Source organism: Cebidichthys violaceus, unplaced genomic scaffold, assembly GCF_023349555.1.
Source record: "Cebidichthys violaceus isolate CVI_PGR_0920_01 unplaced genomic scaffold, fCebVio1.0.p SCAF_16, whole genome shotgun sequence".
NCBI classification, from domain to species: domain Eukaryota; kingdom Metazoa; phylum Chordata; class Actinopteri; order Perciformes; family Stichaeidae; genus Cebidichthys; species Cebidichthys violaceus.
Window position 1 is genome coordinate 10,856,046 of NW_027176329.1, and position 16,048 is coordinate 10,872,093.

General features: G+C 40.9%; 1 protein-coding gene across 11 annotated transcripts in view; it reads right to left on the reverse strand.

Moving 5' to 3' along the window:
* Nucleotides 1-2,779: 2,779 nt before the first annotated feature.
* The window catches only part of LOC137872788 (sodium bicarbonate cotransporter 3-like), a 40,485-nt gene continuing 27,216 nt past the window's right edge, over nucleotides 2,780-16,048 (reverse strand). For 6 of the 11 annotated variants that reach the window (XM_068711230.1, XM_068711228.1, XM_068711224.1 and 3 more), the window contains 14 exons: nucleotides 14,452-14,626; nucleotides 13,545-13,678; nucleotides 13,101-13,346; nucleotides 12,543-12,648; nucleotides 12,114-12,275; nucleotides 10,603-10,716; nucleotides 10,194-10,355; nucleotides 9,260-9,511; nucleotides 8,996-9,064; nucleotides 8,413-8,586; nucleotides 7,993-8,130; nucleotides 6,828-6,952; nucleotides 5,821-5,937; nucleotides 2,780-5,263 (listed from right to left, as the gene is read on the reverse strand). In XM_068711230.1, coding sequence (XP_068567331.1) covers nucleotides 5,182-5,263; nucleotides 5,821-5,937; nucleotides 6,828-6,952; nucleotides 7,993-8,130; nucleotides 8,413-8,586; nucleotides 8,996-9,064; nucleotides 9,260-9,511; nucleotides 10,194-10,355; nucleotides 10,603-10,716; nucleotides 12,114-12,275; nucleotides 12,543-12,648; nucleotides 13,101-13,346; nucleotides 13,545-13,678; nucleotides 14,452-14,626 — 2,056 coding nt within the window. In that variant the 3' untranslated portion in view covers nucleotides 2,780-5,181. Of the gene's footprint in view, nucleotides 5,264-5,820; nucleotides 5,938-6,426; nucleotides 6,489-6,827; nucleotides 6,953-7,992; nucleotides 8,131-8,412; nucleotides 8,587-8,995; nucleotides 9,065-9,259; nucleotides 9,512-10,193; nucleotides 10,356-10,602; nucleotides 10,717-12,113; nucleotides 12,276-12,542; nucleotides 12,649-13,100; nucleotides 13,347-13,544; nucleotides 13,679-14,451; nucleotides 14,627-16,048 lie in introns of all 11 variants that reach the window. The other 5 variants (XM_068711232.1, XM_068711234.1, XM_068711235.1 and 2 more) reach the window with 4 other exon arrangements.

Sequence of the window (16,048 nt, forward strand, 5' to 3'; positions counted from 1 at the left end):
ATTTAATGAGTTTTTTAATTTTATATGCTCTATATTTTATAAATGTTTCACTGTATCTATGTATAACTGTGTATAGAGAGCCTTTATCAGTTGTTATAAGAGCTGGGAATATTTTAAATCTTGGATTTCCATAATTTCCAAAAAACAATATCCTGAAATTGCTGTTTTTCCAGCTCGAGCTTTAGAATTTTCCAAGTTGTGCTGTGTTTCATCCTTATCTTATGTTAACCTGTAACATGTATACTGATATTTCCATGACTTTTCACATCTCAAAAATATATTAATTTTTTTTTTTTTTTTTTTAATTTAATTATACACTCAATTAGGTATTTCTTATCTTTTTTCGAGCTGAGGCCTGAAAATAGGCCTCGTTTTTAAAAGGATAAGACAGATCTCTGCTGCCACCTTTTGTCTTAATGATGAAAATGTTACAAATGGGACGGTCAAGAACTTCCCTACAAAATACACATTTTCATAAAGACTGCTTCAGATTGGTGTGACTTTGTGGGACATTTTATAGTTGAAAAACAGACTTTTAACTCAAAAATAGCTTTTCTGTGTATCAGTGTCTTATTACTTATTGGCCGACATCTGATACCGAAGACAAGTAGTATTATATGATATGATTTTATTGGGGACTAATATATTGTGTCTTGATTATTTATGATCCGTGTTGATCACACCTGGTTTTATTATTCTTAACTGTTGTCGACATGTAGATTTAAGCATGTGGATTGTGATGCTGGCAAGTGTGTTGCGTGATGACAAATTACACTGGAGGACAATAAAGTATATCTTATCTTATATAGCTGTGTTAGCTACAGTGCCCTCCAGAATCATTGGCACCCTTAGTAGATATGAGCAAAACAGGCTGTGAAAAAATGTCTTTGCTGTTTATCCTCTTGGTCTTTCACTCAAAATATTCACAAAAATCTTACCTTTTCATTGAAGTAAAATTATTGAAAGAAAAAAAAATGTTGACATTAAATAAATATTTTTCTCCAAAACATGTGTGCCACAATTATTGGCACCCCTAGAAAATATCATGATTAAAATCTAGCTGAAGTATAATTCCAGTCATATTTTACATTTGTAAGTTCACCTGTTTGATTAGGAACTTTTAAGTGGTCAACCATGACTTCCAGTTTCACTGGGGTATAAATATGAGATAATACAGGCCAAATTCCCTTGGTCATTCATCACAATGGGAAAAACCCGAGAACACACTGACGATGTGCGACGAAACGTTGTTGAGCTTCACAAATCAGAAAATGGATATAAGAAAATCTCTAAACAGTTGAAAATACCCATTTCCACTATCAGGGCAATAATTAAGAAGTTTAAAGTGACAGGAGATGTTAAGAATCAGCCTGGAAGAGGACGTATGTGTACATTGGCCCCACACACCGTGAGGAGGATGGTTCGACTGGCAAAAGAATCTCCAAGGATCACAGCTGGAGAATTGCAGAGGTTAGTTGAGTCTTGGGGTCAGAAAGTCTCCAAAACTACCATCAGATGCCACCTACATCACCACAAGTTGTTTGGGAGAGTTGCCAGAAAAAAGCCTCTGCTGTCAATCAACAACAAGCTAAAGCGCCTACAGTTTGCCAAATGTTACTGGGACTTTCAATGGGACCGGGTTATACGGTCAGATGAGACCAAAATAGAGCTTTTTCGCAACAAACATCAAAGGTAGGTTTGGTGTAGACAGAAAGATAGCCATACAGAGAAGCACCTCATACCCACTGTGAAGTATGGTGGTGGATCTTTGATGTTGTGGGGCTGTTTTTCTTCCAGAGGCCCTGGACATCTTGATAGGATACATGGTATCATGGACTCCATCAAACATCAGCAGATACTAAATGAAAACCTAACAGCCTCTGCCAGGAAGCTTGAAATGGGCCGTGGTTGGACCTTCCAGCAGGACAATGATCCGAAGCACACCTCAAAACCTACACAAAAATGGTTCGCTGACCACAGAATAAAGGTTTTGCCATGGCCATCACAGTCCCCCGACCTAAACCCCAGAGAAGATCTGTGGGATGAGCTGAAGAGGAGAGTCCACAAGCATCGACCTCGGAATCTGAAGGATCTGGAGAGATTCTGCAAGGAGGAATGGTCTCAGACCCAGAGCCATGTGGTCACCAACCTCATCACGCAATATAGGAGAAGACTCACAGCTGTTATCTTGGTAAAGGGAGGCTGCACCAAATATTGAATGAAGGGGTGCCAATAATTGTGGCACATATATTTTTGAGAAAAATATTTGTTTCATGATAAAAATGTAATGTTTTTTTCAATTATGTTACTTCAGTTAAAGGTTAGATTTTTGTGAATATTTTGAATGAAAGATGATGAGGATAAACAATAAAGAAATTTTTTTGCATCTCGTTTTGCTGATTTTTACTAAAGGGTGCCAATAATTCTGGAGGGCACTGTAAACTAGAAGACATCTGATTCTGATAGACCTGCAATAAGATAAACTAGGAGACGTCTGCCTGATGAATTGGTCCTGTCATAGTTTTGACTGTACAGTACATTACAGCCTGCAATGTACCTGTACTTTACAGGTATAAACTGTAAGTACTTATAGACATATCTTTTAAACAGTTACCCATAAAAGAGCATTTCTCTGTGTGATGGGAGTCCATTATCTGAAGAAAGAACCAGATTTAAAAAGTGTTCACTTCTTCACGAGCTGAGAACAAAATTACCAAACACTCAAGAATCAACGAGCATTGTCTCCCATAAAGCTAACAAATGAAGACAGAAGAACGTCACCATGTATTCACTTTTATTGCTTTGCACCAATCGGTCATGACAGAAGATGCATCATTGAGTCAAACAACAGGACGCCATGTGCTTCGCTGATGTTGTGCATCTGTACATCAGAACTAATGCATTTTTACTAAGTGATGATAGAGTAAAATCTCCACATTTTTGTTGTTGACATAGAAGATCAACGTTAAAACCGATGTCATGTGAAAATAGGTTATTCTTCATCAAATTAAACATTCTGAAATGATAAGTACTTGGTTGGTGGATGTTCACTTCGCTGTGTTGATTCTACCGATCAACAGCTCACACTTTTTTTTTTTACATCAAACAAGGAGGTGTAAGGAAAGAACTTGTGCAATACCTGTGACTGAATTCAAATTCAAGATCTTTTTGAAAATAGAGGTTTGGCAAAATGTCACCGACTTAATTTTTGACGGTAGAAAAATAAATAATTTGCCATTCTCTGATTGATTCCAAAAAAAGAAACAGTGGCGCGCACGCACGCACGCACGCACGCACACACACACACACACGCACACACGCACACACGCACACACACACACACAAAATCAGGAGTAACATTTGCAAATGGAAGATAATTTGAGTTACATCGTTGGAGTCGGTGGCTCTGGCTACGACGTGGAACAACACTAGGACAGACATAAGCGCAGCGTTGCACTGGTTCACTGTTGTAAAGTTATGATGGTCCGTCTTTGGCATTTGTGTGCCATCAGGTGTGCGCCGGTACATCTGTTCTGAACACATACATCATCAGTACGAGACTTTAAACACAAAGAGCTTCGACAAGGCACGTAAGCGATTGTCCGTAGAGTCACTGTAGCTACACATAGACGGAGCCGCTGAAGTGGACACAAAACAAATCATTTCAACAATTATTCTTTGCCTGAATAGTAGCCAGGTTCATAGAGTCCATACATTGCACGGTATGGAATACTTATTGCTAAAACAGGACTGCACTTAGCAAAATAAGAACAACTTCATAGAATATAATAGGTATTTGTTTTACATTTACTGTAGAAATTTTTTGCATAAAATGATCTGCAACGCTAAACATACCAAGTTATCTTTACGCCACGCACACATACAAACTATTACCAACAGTAATACAGACAGTATAAAAACTGGTGCATCTAACTGGGTCACAAATACTCTTTTTTAATTCAACAACTTATTATATTTTATGATTTACAGCATTTGTTAGAATAGTTGTGGTACCAGCGATGAAAGGAATACAGTGGACAGTTAATTCTCACTGCCTTGTGACAAAAAAAATAAATATCAAGTGACCAGTCAGAAATCATTCAAGATTCCTGAGTTGTTTAACTGACATTTGAACAACAGCTCTAAAGATAATTAACGCAGATATTAACACACTATAATCCATTTTTTGGTAAGAAACTATACTGGCAAAGTGCTTACTGTACAGTACAGACTTCATATGGCCTCTGAAGTAGGTTTCCTATAATGTTACAAATGAAAACACAGTATACATACATACATACATACATACATACATACATACATAAATACAGAATATTTCAATAAGATAACATACAATATCAACAGTGAGGTTTACAGTGAAAACAACCGACCAACTTATGAGCAGCGACGTCAATACTGAGTGTTCCCCGGCAGACAAGAGAGATGATTCATGAGCAAATTCTACAAAGATGTGTGTAGTAATGTGGTGTAGTATATCTGAATGTACCTCTGTTTTGGTTTGTTTCATTTACTGTGCCATACAATCTGTGGAAAAGAATCAGCTGGCACTGACAGTACCTGAATGGCTTTCATCAAACAGGTTCTGAAGCTGGTGTAGTTGGGTGACGGGTCTTAATCCAACCGAAAACACATGGAAACAAACAGCGCAGGGCAACTTGTGGTGTATGAGCTACGAAGGACCCCAAAATGTACAGTACGGTAATCAGCCAAAACAATAACAGTAAACAGAAAACAAAAATATACAGCGGGATAAAAGTGAAATTCAATTCAACCAGTCCAAGATCCTCACCAGTGAGGCCCCTTCCTTTGGCATCTGTGGTTTTAATGCGTGACGAAATTGCTAGTTTGAGAGACTTCCTAAACAAGTGAGCGTCGGTGGGCAGTAACAGCGGGATTCCTTCATTCCTCAGAGATGTGCGCTCTGCGGTGCATCGCGGCAGCCATAGTGTACACACGCTGCACACTTACAAGACTTCAGGTGGAGGAGGACTCACAGCCGCTGCCCCCAAGATGGGAACGCTGCAGGCGGACTGTGTTGCTCCAGTTCTATGCCCCCTTATGCCACTAAGATGGTGCTCGTCAGCGGGGTGTCGTGTGTAGGGGGGGTGGGGGGGTGGTGGTGGTGGTGAGGCGTCAAGACGGGAGGAGGGCCTCCATTTATCACAGGAAGGTCTCGGTGGTGGAGCTCTTTCCTGGTGTTTCGGGGCTGACGTCGACTCTAACGCAGGCCATCTTCTCCTGGCTGTTACAAAGAGATGAAGAAGACAGAAATGATGAGCGCTTGTGCTAATTCGTGCTGCTGCTGAGGGTGGAGCGCAACTTTTTTTGTCACGTAGAGGAGTGATGGTGCCCAATTAGCAGTGCTCTTAGAACAAGCTTTTACCACCTACAGTACACCTTGATGATGGGGCGTTATGTGTTAATAGAGACAATTCTAGATTCAATTTGCCAATGTTTTATGGATGTCCTCATAAAGTGTAAAAGTATTCATGTTGACATAATCCAATTAAAAGCTTTAGCTACAGGAAACAAGAAGGAACGCTTATCTTTGCTTTTTTTCCAACACTGTATGGACAGTTATCCTGCTTTAAATATTAAGTTGATCTACCTTCCAGGCAGCAATAAGCTTCCGTTTATTTCGGGGAAAATAATCTTGCAGAGTCATAAAATTCAGTCGTCCCTGACAGAGAACATTATTTTTTTTGTCGACGCTACATTATCATATCAAAAGTAATGCACTTGGGAGAGGAAGGGGGGGGGGGGGGGGCTCTGGAAAACTCCAGCAGATGGCATAACTACCTTTCACTACGCTTCACAGGTTGGATACATGACTCTGCACTCGAGTTCACTGCTTTCCACGCTGCCGTTTTGTCCATTTCATCAGAGATATTTACAACCAAGGGGTCAGAATCAGAACTACATGCGAAAAATGCAAACACACACACACACACACACACACACACACACACACACACACACACACACACACACACACACACACACACACACACACACACAAACAAACACAAAGAGAAGACAGCGGGAGAGGTTCAGTGCAGGACAGTTCAAACAAGCGGACACAAACATGCATAGAAATCAGAGATTAAAACAAATCAACAGCACAGAATGACTGACCAGACACACCATTATTTGTCATGAGTTGATTGTGTACACATTATTAGTTAGTTAGACAAGGACACGATTATTTTAACTAGACAAACGTTTGATCACAGACTATTTTACCCTCAACATAAAAACAACAACACAACAACACACAAAGCAGTGTGCTTTAATGAGCCATTGTTTCTGTTTTGACTGACAGTTTTGGCCATGCGACAACTGTCTGTGTATCAGTGAGGAGGGTTAGAACACAGCCATGTGGGTCAGATGTTTTCCATCAGACACACAACCCTGCTACCTCTTCTTCCATTGGGAGGCTGTGGGTCACTAGTCCTATTCTGTAAGATCTGTTCAAGATGGACATAACAACACACAGCTGACTACCAGTGTCAGAATTGGTGTACATGACCACATGATGCTTCAGAAAATGTGCTTACAGCTCTAGTTTATTATTTTCTCGAAGTTTCTGGACAGGTTTTCAGCCATAACAACTATTTTTGTATTAAATGTAGTCCATAAATCATTTTAAGACGTCATAGAAAAGGTGTTTTGTTGCCTCATAAGGGTCAGACCATAAATTCCCCATCTCTCTGTGATTAACAATAGAACTTGACGCCTCATGAAGCATGTGAAATAAAATGCTGCTTTGGGCGTCACTGTGTGCTCCATGGCGTCGCACCACTTACCTCCCCGAGAGTGCTTTCACTGGGATGTTGAGAAGGTTCGAGCCTTCTAAGCTGACCTTCAGTTCCAGAGCCTCTTCTTTGTACAGACTGGACTCTTCTTCCTGAGTGAAAACAGCATTGGAACCCTAAATCACAAAAGCGCACAGGTACGATATCAAGTCACATCTTCTTAAACATGCCAAGTTTAATAATCAACTCATAAGGTTGGGTGTTGTGAGAGCTCACATTACCTTTTGTGTACACATAACCACAGGAGACTCTCACCAAGTTTAGGCTATGTATAAAATGTTCCCTCTACTTTACATAGCAATGCCTGCATGACCGCTATACCTGTATGGTATCCAGATTGCTGATATCTCAAAGGTATTGTAACTGAGTACAAAAGGTAGCATAGTATGTTTGAACATTTGCTGTTCTAGCCCACATATGCATACAGTACAAAACAATTAAGAGCAATATTGTTATTATATTGTAAGTTTAAACATTTAGAAAAAATGGTCTGCTTGGTTCTATAACTAAAGACAGTCTGAGTTGATTCAGTTTAGATTTCCTCCAATTTGGAAGATGAAGTGGGGTCAATGCAGAATGAATGCACCGAACGTGAAAAGGCTGCTTCAGTCAGCTTTTTGTTAAAAAGTGCAACGTAAGATGCAGCCAGAATCTTAATTGAAAATGAACTAACATTATCAACAGAATGTGGAGAGGTTACAGTGTTAGCATTATGTCAACGATGCTTATGGATAGTGTTGCAGGGGGTCTGTCAGAAGGTCCCTCTCCTAACGCCGTTTGATAATTCCTTTGGTGAAATAAGTCTTCTGGTGGCAGGAAGGACAAAAACAAAAACAAAAAAAAGTTGTTTCTAGTTTTTACCATTTGGAATTTCATCTAATAAACAAACTATCAATATGTAGATGGACCATACAGACCCCAGTCTGCAGCAGCAAAGTAAACGAGCAGATGGCTAAACGTAAACTCTAACCGGCTGACAGAGTTTCAGCAGTTTGGTTGAATTTTGCTTAGTTTTGTCCTGCTGTTAGTAGTATGACCCAGCAGTAGTAGTAGTAGTAGTAGGGGAAATTCTGACCTCTATTTCTTTGGAGTGCTCCAAATGTCACATTGCCCCTTTAAAAAAATAGAAAAACTATACATTCCATTCTAGATTTACCAGATTTTCTTGAGCTTTCTTCTTCTTGTCGTCCTCTTTCTTCTTCTTGCTTTCTGGGATCAAGTCATCGAGCCAGCTCAGCTCTCTTTTTGTGAAGAAAAAGTCTAGAAGCTTTCGGATAAAGACCAACGCCAGAACCTGACGACACATAGATAAGGAAGCTATCATTAATGAGTCAACATCACTAAATATAAATAAAATACAATAAAACGGAATAAAAACAGATATATTACACTGAGAAAATATTGAATATCTTAATTTCATCTGGCACCACAATGAATGAACATCAATGACGTAAGGTGATATTAGAAATCTGATTTCATCCTCTTACAGCTGAACACACTCCTATGTGTTGTGACATATATCTTAAATGAGTCTTTGTCTTCAACATATCATGAAGTGTGACGTTGAGGTCATTACCATCATGGGAAACACGACAGCTGCGGAGGAGGCCTTGATGACCCAGAGCAGCACCAAACATGTGAGCTGCACCAGAGTGAAGACATGGACCTTCCACAGCGGCACGTAGCGCAGGTAGATCAGGTCGGGCTGGTGCTTGGAGGGCATGCCGAACAGCTTGATTCTGTCAAAGAACTGCAGAGGACATGAGAGGCTCAGTGAGAGAGATAAGAACTGCTAATGAGAGAGACGGGGGGGATGAGGGGGGGGGGGGGGGGGGCTCAATACCGTAGTCAGAAGACGGACTCTTCTGAATAACGATCAAAGGTTTGGAACTACAAGGGAAAACTTATCTTAACTAACTGCTGATGACTGTTCTCTTCAGGAACAAAGGGCATATTATCTTCTAAGACCAGCAGAGTAGAGTCGTATTATTATACGTGTATTTGTGTATGGATGTCTGGCTATTAGTGATCCAGTACTTGGGAGACAGGGGGCATTGGAAGGGATGGACAAGAACTTGACTTAAGTGTACTATGATCAAGTTGTATTAGTCTTTCGTGATGTATTTAATAGAATAAAAAACTTGATCTTAGAGTCTTACTTGAATGCCTTTGAGGGAAGAGACACCCATGTAGAGAAAGACTCCATACAGGACTGGCATAGGAATAAACTGTAAAGAGCAGAAGTATAACAACAGTATAAATTATTCAACTTGCAGTTCAGGAAAGGAACTTGTAGCATGCCATTTGTTGCACCACGACAAGTAGTGAAAACCTATAAGAAAATAATGAACTGATACATAGCTACTTAGATGAACTTCTCATTGTGAGGCCAGAAACATTCCAGTGTCTCTTCTGTATCTCACCTTGAGCACCGATGTCATGAAAACAGAGCAGCCCATGAGGACAAAGATCATGAATCCAGTGACACGCTGCTCCCGGATGCCCAGAAACTTGGGCTGCTCTCCCGGAGCGGAGCAGCCAGACTCCACCTTCAGGCTGTTCACGTGGGAGATGGAGAGGACGGTTGCAGCCACGAACCACGGCAGGCCCATGATGGAGCACACACCCAACATTATCGCCACTATCAGCAAATCCAGGTGATAGCCACAGCCTTTCTGTTGGACACAGGGAGATGAGAGACCGCAAATAAGTTTGAGAGCCAGTGAAGCAGTAACGTTTGTAACTGGGGAGCAAATGTACTTCAAGTAAAAATAGAATTACAAGACTCAGGAGCACAATCTTCGCATAATTTGCTTTCAAATCTTTGCTTTATGTATTTTCAAGGTGGATTGAAAGTATTTTTTTTGGTAGCACTGCAGAACCTGGAGGCATAAAAATACCTCAGAAAAAAAAAGCTGAAATAGATTGTAGTGGATTGTAGATTGTAGTAGCATTTCTGTGAGATGAGCACAGCAGAAGGACAGACAGGAGAGTATGTTAGCTTCAACCAGAATTAAGGGTGACAAGAAAGAAGGGGGGGGGGGGGGGGGGGGCGACTTGTGAGAGATGAGTGAGCTACAGAGGAATAGAGAGGTGTAGAGTGGAAGATCTGGAGGCGGCACAAATTAAGTTAAAAAAAATAAATAATAATAATTACAATGTACATTTTATACATTTGCTTACACATAAAATAAATTGAAAACATGACTTATGTCTTAGATACTGCACAGCTACAGTTTGCACTGCTGGATGTTAAAAGAAGGGATAGACGTCAACCTCAGAAACTCTGCGTGTAACTCTGAGTGTAACTCTAAGATGTAACTCTGCCAAAAGTAAATCTCCAGCGGCCGGTCTGACCTTGAGCTTGTGCTCCTTGCGGTTGATGATGACTGCAGTGATCTGCTGGTCCATAAAGATGAGGATGGTGCAGAGCAAGGCAGGAAGCGCCGCCACCAGCAGCGTCCACCAGGGATTCTCTCCTAACGGATCCATCAGCCAGCCTCTGTTCTTTGAAGTTGGCTGCAGGGAAAAAGCAGGAATGGTCTACATTTACTATATTAGGCCCAGCTTTATTATTTGAGAATATTTGATGATGTGAACATTATTTAAGTACTTGTATACCAAGCGTAAATGTATTTAAGTACAACATTTAGATATTTGCTTACATAAGAATGACTTTACAGCAGAAGTAATAATGTGTGACGGCCCCTTGTCATTTGAACAATCATGCATGAAGATAGACAGACATGCTGGAATAGATGTCTACCTCAAAGCGGTCAGGGACATTCAGTTTAGGAGAAGGGATCCCCATTAGATAGTCCACCAACACCATGATCATGATGGTTATAAACACAGCGAAGTCGCTGATGGTGGATCGCACCTACAGAACACAACACACAAGCAACACCGTTATTATGTGTTTTCTACTGACACACACAGCCTTTGTCTTAAGGTCACTGCCGAGATCCAACAAAGTAATAATTACATTGATGTCAACAGTGAGAAGCGTAACAATAGCAGCATCTGCCTACACAGAAGCCCAAGTGATAACAGACTAGCTGGTGCTGTGTGGGCGGATGCAAGGAAGTCTTTTCTTTCTGTACATGAGACAGCTCCAGTATGCTAATGACTGACACAATGTAAACATTTACATAGCGTGAGAAGCTTTAAGCTAGATCTGCACAGCAGAGTAGAAAGAACACCCTGCTCTCTCATGGGAATTTAGTTGTTATTTTTAATACAAAAATGTATTGTGCTTTGTCCTTCAAAATTGATTTCTGGACTTTGAGGACTTAGTGTGAGATTAGGTCTAAACAATTATGGTAATTATCTAATTGCAATTATTTTGACTGATATTGCAATTTAGATGTGATTTGCAATAACAGAGGGAATGCAAATTTTTACATAATTATTCTCATTTTAAAAAAAACAACTTTAAAATGATTACGGTGTGATTTGTGAGGGGATCTGTACCAAACAAAGATGTTTTGTCTGAAGTCTGAGGAATATGATGTGTAGACTCGGACATCTCTGCAGCACGACAATATTTAATGAAAAATGGAATTTTGACACACCATATTGCGATTTCGAATTGTACAGCCCTACATGGGATCATGGGAGTTGTTGTCTTCATTGTTGAAACAACCGCTGTTGCCGATAATTATCTATCTGACATGACTCCAATGAAACCATGTTCAGACTGTCAAACACTGCTGCAGTAAAATGAGAGGTTTTCTGAAGGGATTCTGGTGCTCGGAAGCAGTAGTGCTTTTGTCCATAAGGACAGACAAAATCAGCACAAAAGAAAAGTGTCTTGTAAATTTAGGATAATAAAAAATAAATAAAACCTTGACTTCATAACTAGAACTAATCTACAGCAAATTCCACACTGTGTTCAAATTAGCATGTAAACATGTCCCACAGAGCTGTCAATGCAACCTTCCCACAAGTGTAGAGAAACAGGATTACTCATCATTACACGTATGAACTTAGTTTTACACAAGACGGATCCCTTCCAGACATATTTGGGGTGAAGGGAATATGACACCATTGACAGGCAACCAAATAAAAACACACCGTTACCTTGAACAAAATCACTATTTTTCTGGGTTTGAACATTGTTGGTAACATTTAGGCTAACGTAAATTTGCAACTAAAGAAAATATATAACATATAGGTTTAGGCATTTCATTTTGGAAATGTTACGTATTATACCTTTACGAGTAGTACTAGTAGTACCAAGAAGAGAATGCACATAACAAGTAGCAAACACCTCACCCTGGTGGGAAAATATCTCTCCGTCTTGAACTGCTTAAGGAAGGAGGACAGGCAGAAGGTGGTGAAGAAGAGGATGACGGACCAGAAGAGAACATCTGGGATGTAGGGCCCATGATGACCGCAGGCAGGACCCACAAACTCCCCATGGAGGGTCTTACACATCTAGAGAAAAAGGAGTATTAAGTTAGTATTGTAAAACAGTTGAGCTGTTCCAGTACTGACAGTATTATTGCTTGCAGGTGTTTTTGGCAGGCCAGTCACAGTTCTTGTGGCGGTTGCACTTGTTGCATTAATGTTAAAGTGTCTGACTTAATCGGTGTGAATTAGTGAGTTGGTGTGAGAATGTATGTACAGGATGTAGGCCGATGATCCTATAAATGGGTGTGATTCCTGCACATGACAGTGGAGATCATTGTGTGCTGGTCTCACCGAAACATTGAGGCTGCTCCATGGGATAGAGTCCGAGCTGTTTCCTGTGCTGTTCCACTTCTGTACGAGCTCCTCCGAGGCATTGACCGGTGGAGAGCACTGACACCTGGGGACAAGAGAAGAAATGCTGAGCAAAGTACGGATGCTTAACTTAAGTTTGGTTCATTTTAAAGTCAATTAAAAACACAGGATGCAATAAATCTGCTGGCATCGGTTGTTTTTAAATTTGTTATTTTGCACGGGGGTAATTTTCCTCTCTGGGGAAGACATGAACTGGGAACGGCTCAAGCCACTGCTATCACAGTTTTCAGCAACAAGAGCAGTGTGTTCTTAAAGGGATATTTTTCATGTGCATAATACACTACTTTATGCAACTCTTTAGCATATAAAATGGCATCCTGACCTAAAGAGTGCATCAGAAAAGAGACTTTTTAGCTCTGACTTAAACAGTAAATACATACGCTGAACATATTAGTTATCAGAGAATTTCATAGTTTATTCAACTCACTCTTTGAACGAGAAATTGGAAAAAAAAGGAACTGTAATTGTAGTACTCACGAATACAGGGTAAGGTTGTCCAAGTTGTTGTGCATGTTGACAGGGTAGTGTTCTCCCAGGTGAAAGAGCTTCTCGAGAGCCTCGTAGATGAAGATGATGCAGATGAGTGCAGCGAAGGCCTCCTCTGTGAAGCGGGTGATGTAGCAGACCAGGGAGCTAGCATCTGTGGCCACCAGGACCAGACACATGAAGGCTGTCCACAGACCAATGCTGGTCCGCAGCGACAGGTAGGACAGTCCGTAGTCACTGGGAAGGAAAGACAGACAAAGGTGACACGGAGGAGAATGGACGCAGGTACACACATCCACATTAGGGCCAATTAGTCGATTGGAATCCATAAGAAAATGTATTCATTTAAAAAACAAAATGCTGCATACTATGTAGACTATTTCGTCTCATCAGTATTTTGACTGCGTATCATGAAGCAGACTTGATTGAACATACGTGCAGAACTTGAAGAGGATCTTCTCAAACACTAAAACCGGGCCCGTGCTGCCAAGAATAGTGAGGGGCTGGCCTGCGAAGAGGGAGTACGCCACTCCCGTCAGTGAGGCCCCAAACAGAGACTCTATGGCACTCTGTAGAAACACAGGAGAGGGAGGGAGTGAGGGAGGATGTGGGAGGTGAAACCACCAAAAGGAGGATAGAGAGGGAGGGACTGAAGGAGGAGAGAGAGAGAGAGAGAGAGAGAGAGAGAGAGAGAGAGAGAGAGAGAGATGAAGAAGAGACCCCCCAACAAGAACACAGACACTTTTGATTAAACAGACATTCGGAGCTGCGTCTGAGAGACTAGACGAAAACAGTTTGAATGTTTCCACCCCGCTGACTTGTCCGAAGACATGTATGTGTGTAGATCTCGCTTGCTGAGTTTACTCAGACGCATCACACACACCAGCACACAGACTGTGCCTATGCCAACAGTCCCTGTCCTAGTAAGGACATCTGGTTAAAAAGGAGAGAGAGAGAGAGAGAGGCAGACAGCGGGAGCGATAGAAAGAGAGACACTATAAAGCTTGCATTATGATAACAGATTGGTGCATGGGAAGCTGATTATTCATCATACCCTATTTTGGACAGTGAATTAAGACCTCACAGTGAAAGACACCCACCTAGATGAGAAAGCGATAGCACGGTGTAGTGGGTGAAAGATTATAGTGACTTTCCTTGACAGTGCCAGCACAATACTCACAAAATGAAATGATATACTCACATATGATACCATAATTGTACTATGTTCTGGTTGTTTAAGTATACACGGCACCTAGACAACCAGGGGTTAGGGGTTTGATTCCCACTGGGCTCATGAAAAGCACAAAGTATTGACTTTTGAGTGTCAAGCTTTCAGACTCACTATGTTGCCTTTTGTTGCCTCCCCGAGCAGACCCCCAAATGTGATGACAGGGGACATGCAGGCGCAGTAGAGGAACAGGACGGAGGCCAGACACTGCAGACTGAAGGAGTCTCTGATGTCGCTCCAGTAGAATGGTAACTTCCGCTTGACGTCCAGGACCAGACCTCCAAATATCCTGGAACAGGTAAGTTTTGTTTGAATTTTCAAGTAGGAGTGCACAATGATATTATAACATACATTAATTAATAACACATCAGTGCCTTAGGTAGGCGGAATGGCAAGAGAACACACTTAATTTAATGTCACATAAAACGCATGAATATGAAGCAGTGGTTCATCTATTAATTCCATTGAGATTGTTTCAGATATAAAAAGGTAACTGTAATGGTTCTAAAGTGAATAATAAAAATGATAAATGTTTGCAGCCATTTAACTTAAGTGGCTCTGCAAATCTCTTAACATTAACACTCTGTAAATTGTCATTTTATGGTCATTCAACACAACCTTCCATGTTCTTTTAATAGTTTGAATTATTCAAATGCAGTGTTTCCTAATATAAAGTAATTATTTTGACACAGTTAATTGGTGAGGACTGTTTGCTTGAACACTAATTAAAAAGGTATCAACACTGCCAGTGTTGATGCTGAGGCTCAAGTATGCATCTTTATAAATGCTCAAGCTCTAAACCGAGACACTGTGGTGCTGCCTGTCATCTCCGTCTGCCTCTCTTTACTTTGCTTTTGAGGGATTCCTTTTCTCACCGTGTAAATCTTTCTCTTTCCTCTGACACCTGTCCAATTGCTCTGCTGAGAAGTCTTCTTACATTTTCTTTCCCCCCCACACCTCTGGAATAACCTCTATTGCCTGCCTCCACAACCCCTGTTGTCTCTTCTCTACAGCCCTAGCTTCTGATAGCATTTCCTTACATTAGCCTCTTACACTTCCTTGCACTCCTTTGTCCTCCAGTAGCTCCCTCGTAGCATGAGCCTTTTATAGTAGCGGTGAAAAGCAGAGTGAAACTGTAAATAATACAGTGCCTCGCAACAGATGTGTGTGTGTGTGTGTGTGTGCGCGCGTTTCTGTTTGAGGTTTCAAATAATCTCTCTCTCTCTCTCTCTCTCTCTCGTTTGTACCGTCTCCAGATACCCAGCATGAGTTTCCCATAAATGTCAGCAACTGAGTTCACAGAGTACAGTAGACATGTACCTGCTTAAAACACAGTGATGTTGAGCTTATCAACATTTAACATTTCATATACATTCAAATTCTATTCTACTTTAATGATATGTGAGGTATCTCAGAAAAAAATTCAAAAGCTTTTACTGAACGCTTATAGATCAAGTACTATTACGCTCTGGGTAAGGAATAAACACGTACTGTAATAATACTTATGAAAATGTCTCGTAATATATCTCATTGTCATTTAAGAGTGTTTGCAGCGAGGAAATTCAGTCTCTTTGAGCGCTACTTGGACGGAGACAGACTGAATTTGTGGCTGAGATGAGAAAGAAAGCGCCGTACAACAGGCGACAATTAGTGTGTCCACCTGGGTGTCATGTTTCCATAACTGCGGCTCGGAGCTGGAGCTGATGAAAAT